Source organism: Lottia gigantea (assembly GCF_000327385.1).
Source record: "Lottia gigantea unplaced genomic scaffold LOTGIsca_359, whole genome shotgun sequence".
NCBI lineage: Eukaryota > Metazoa > Mollusca > Gastropoda > Lottiidae > Lottia > Lottia gigantea.
The window spans coordinates 55378-59630 of NW_008709217.1; the positions used below are offsets into that span (position 1 = coordinate 55378).

Sequence of the window (4253 nt, forward strand, 5' to 3'; positions counted from 1 at the left end):
TTTTATGACAGTAGGTTAGGGCGTTACTCCGTCAAACCCCCTAAAATGGTTAAATGCTGAGGGTCTTTGTATTGCCAAAATGTTTTGTTGTACACTCACTTTTAAATAAACAGTAGGTTAGGGCGTTACTCCGTCAAACCCCTAAGCGGTTAAATGGTGAGGGTCTTTGTATTGCCAAAATGTTATGTTGTACATCACTTTTACATAAACAGTGCGGAATGGCGTCTGACAAAGTCCAAAAGTAGCTAAATTCTGTTTTCCAAAATGTTTTCGATCACAAATTATCACTTTATTCTGTATAAACCCCAAGAGCAGTTAATTTGTGTTTTGTGAACGCTAGGCGTGTCCTAGCGATAGTATTTTAAACAAATCGTCAACAATCCAAATTAATTAGATTAAAATTTCGTATCTTTTTTCTTTTTTGATATTTTTACTCTACATTGTAATCTAACAAGTTTTCTATCAAAGGCTTGTCCAAAAGATAGTATTTTCAACCAATCAAAAGTAGTCATGTAAAACCATAATCTTGATAAATTAAGGAATTGTGGGAAATAGAAACCAAAAGTAGAGTAATATGACAGTGTCTTTGGTTTCCATATCCCACAATTCCTTTTTGTAAACATGATTAACAAAAAGGAATAAAATTCGTCATAATTTTTAACGTAGCTTGCATACACAGCCCTTTCAATTTAAATTGGTCTAGATTATCGCCGCACAAAAATATTTGCCCTCATCTGGTTTCTATTCATCCATAAACACAAAATGGCCATTTTTTTTGCGGGTAGAATAACTAGTTATAAAAACTATATAGACTAAACTTATATTGTGTTCATTATTACTTTAAAGATGGGTTCCCTTAATTTCATTTATGAAAATGAAAATGCTAATACTTATATGAATAGAAAGTAGAGGTGTTCTAATGACTTGGAAAAATACCAGTATGTCTCACATGTCCATAATTAATTCATAATTAGCTAAATTAGAAGAGAATTACCAGCAGAATTCCTATGAGTGACCGATCAAGAAAGGTCAAAAAGTCCTTTTTTTGTTTATCCAGGCTGTACATACATGGACATTTATGATTGGTTAAAACTCTTAATTATATGCAATAAGAACATAATGATATGATTAAGAATACATGATAATTCATTAGAAACACCAATTAATCAAATAGTTTACTTAATTTGACACTAAAAAATAAGGAAACCCATCTTTAATTATATGCAATAAGAAAATAATGATATGATTAAGAATACATGATAATTCATTATAAACACCAATTAATCAAATAGTTTACTTAATTTGACACTAAAAAATAAGGAAACCCATCTTTAATTATATGCAATAAGAACATAATGATATGATTAAGAATACATGATAATTCATTAGAAACACCAATTAATCAAATAGTTTGCTTAATTTGACACTAAAAAATAAGGAAACCCATCTTTAATTATATGCAATAAGAACATAATGATATGATTAAGAATACATGATAATTCATTAGAAATACCAATTAATCAAATAGTTTGCTTAATTTGACACTAAAAAATAAGGAAACCCATCTTTAAACGATCTTAAAAAAACGGACTGTTTCGTTTATGTTTTGAATCGTACCAGATGAAAACAAACATGTTTGCGCGACGTTATCAAAATTAATTAAAAACATACAATAATATAGTTTGACAAGAATTATAGTTCATAATACATTTGACTAGGAGAATTTTTCACCGAAAGAGAAAGCCGGGGATTGATTGAGGCTAAGTGTAGCAGACGGGTGCCCTGCCGTAGTCTGTGATGATGATTGTGAAGATTGAAGAGTTAGACTTCCGCTCGTCATTCCACTCTGAATATCCACGTTGTGTCTAAAAATAGAGCAAAAAAATGGCGTCAAACATAAACGAAATGAAATTAACCTGTTTGGGCTAATGAAGACAGACAACGCCATGCAGTGTGCAATGAGGGAAATTGGAGCGGATATAATCAATACTGTAACAAATGAAATGAAATGAAGGAGTTTTACCACCTAATTTTCTGGACCTGTTTTTGGCTAATGAGGACAGGCTACACCATGCAGTGTGCAATGAGGGAAATTTTGCCAGGATAGCAGCATTAACCTACTCTTTTTCCATTTCCAACTGTCGAGGGATCTTTAATGTGTACAGCCTGTAGCACAAAGCTCATCATCTGCTAACAAAACATGTTACGGACGCACAATTGAGCATTCAAATCCATGTGTGTCTAGAATTATCTACGTTTGAAAGTTAAAATGATGACTCGTCTTTTCTTGAGACACTGTCATATATAGAAAATACATCTATAGAAATAGTGAGTAAAATTCCTAGTTTGAGATATTTTTGAAGGAATTATGTGATTTTGGTACATTTCTAGTATTTCTGAAGACTATTTACATATATTCAACACTCAAATCAACCCCTAAACAGCCAGCCATGCGTTTATTAGTAAAAATTTTGCTTTATATACTTCAGGGATAATTTTTACATATATTCAAGACTCAAATCAACCCATCAAAAATGGCGAAGCTGTCTCTTGAATAATAATGACAAGTTATTTAAATACTTACTTGGATTTTAAAGAAGCCGGTTTTAAATAATCATCAGATCCAAGACTCAAGACGTCTGGTCGAAATTCTTTCTTATATTGTAAACATTTTCTAATAAATGACTGGAAATAAAGTAAATAAAAATATATCACTCAACAGTTCTGTTCACGGGTTCATAACACAGGTTCAAGATAGATTACCAGACAAGGTAACATGCGCCCACTACCAGCTGTCTGAAATGATAGCAAATCTTTAGTGACTTAATAATGAATTTTCAAATAATCTTAAAAATATTTGTAAGTCAAGGCAAAAAAATGAAACAGTTTATCAAATTATCATCAAATTATCATCAAATTATCATCAAATTATCATCAAATTATCATCAAATTATCATCAAATTATCATCAAATTATCATCAAATTATCATCAAATTCAACATGGACATACATACAAGGGCAATAACTCTTGGACCGTTCATCCTATTGCTACCAAATTCGAACTCAACTGTGATCTCATCGATATATACGTGCATATTATATTAAGTTTCATCAAGATCGGATAAAAACTGTAGTCTCCATCGTGCATACAAGCTAAATTTGATGTGTTTGTATTAAGTCAAGGGCAATAACTCTCAACCGCTTGTAACCAATTTCGAACTTGACTGAGATCTCATCAATATATACACGAATACCAAGTTTCATCAAGATCAGATGAAAACTGTAGTCTCTATCGTGCCTACAAGAAATGTACTTTTTTCTATTTCCAACTGTTGAGGGATCTTTAACGTGTACAGCCTGTAGCACACGGGGCCTCGGTTTATTGTCTCATCTAAACAACTAGACACTTTTTCCATGTCAGCCCCTCTTACCTTCATCACTGACAAGGGGAAACTGGGTTTAAAATCTGAAATCTGTCACATATTTTAGGTAGAAATGAAAATATTACCTTAGCTTCAGAACTCGCTGGAGGTTTCGAGGGAAATTCTACCTCCGTAGCTTTTAGTATTGTATTTTCTTCTAAGATGGTGGCCTGTGAAAGGTTGTGTCCAAATGGCTACAAAAAAATCACACAAATCTTTTATTTCATTTATAAAATTACAACTTTCTTTCAACCTGGAAGACGTCCTAGATATGCTTTTGAAATTTTTTTGCAGGAACCACAGACGTCTGATTGAAAATTAGAATGATGTAAATTGATGATATCAGTGTCTCTGATACACATAAACAATTTAGAAAATCTCTTTACAATCTCTTTAACAAGAACCACAGACGTCTGATTGAAAATTAGAATGATGTAAATTGATGCTATCAGTGTCCCTGATACACATAAAAAATTTAGAAAACCTCTTTACAATCTCTTTAACAAGAACCACAGACATCTGATTGAAAATTAGAATGGTGTAAATTGATGCTATCAGGGTCCCTGATACACATAAAAAATTTAGAAAACCTCTTTACAATCTCTTTAACAAGAACCACAGACATCTGATTGAAAATTAGAATGGTGTAAATTGATGCTATCAGTGTCTCTGATACACATAAAAAATATAGAAAACCCTTTTACAATCTCTTTAACAAGAACCACAGACATCTGATTGAAAATTAGAATGATGTAAATTGATGCTATCAGTGTCTCTGATACACATAAAAAATTTAGAAAACCTCTTTACAATCTCTTTAACAAGAACCCA

General features: G+C 31.9%; 1 protein-coding gene across 1 annotated transcript in view; it reads right to left on the reverse strand.

Annotated features, from left to right (window-relative positions):
* Nucleotides 1-1714: 1714 nt before the first annotated feature.
* LOTGIDRAFT_175723 (hypothetical protein) overlaps nucleotides 1715-4253 on the reverse strand; it is a gene marked incomplete at both ends in the record, with an annotated part of 4224 nt that continues 1685 nt past the window's right edge. Inside the window, 3 exons of the mRNA XM_009058791.1 lie at nucleotides 1715-1865; nucleotides 2585-2685; nucleotides 3509-3616. Of these exons, the coding sequence (XP_009057039.1) occupies nucleotides 1715-1865; nucleotides 2585-2685; nucleotides 3509-3616 (360 nt within the window). The remainder of the gene's footprint in view (nucleotides 1866-2584; nucleotides 2686-3508; nucleotides 3617-4253) is intronic.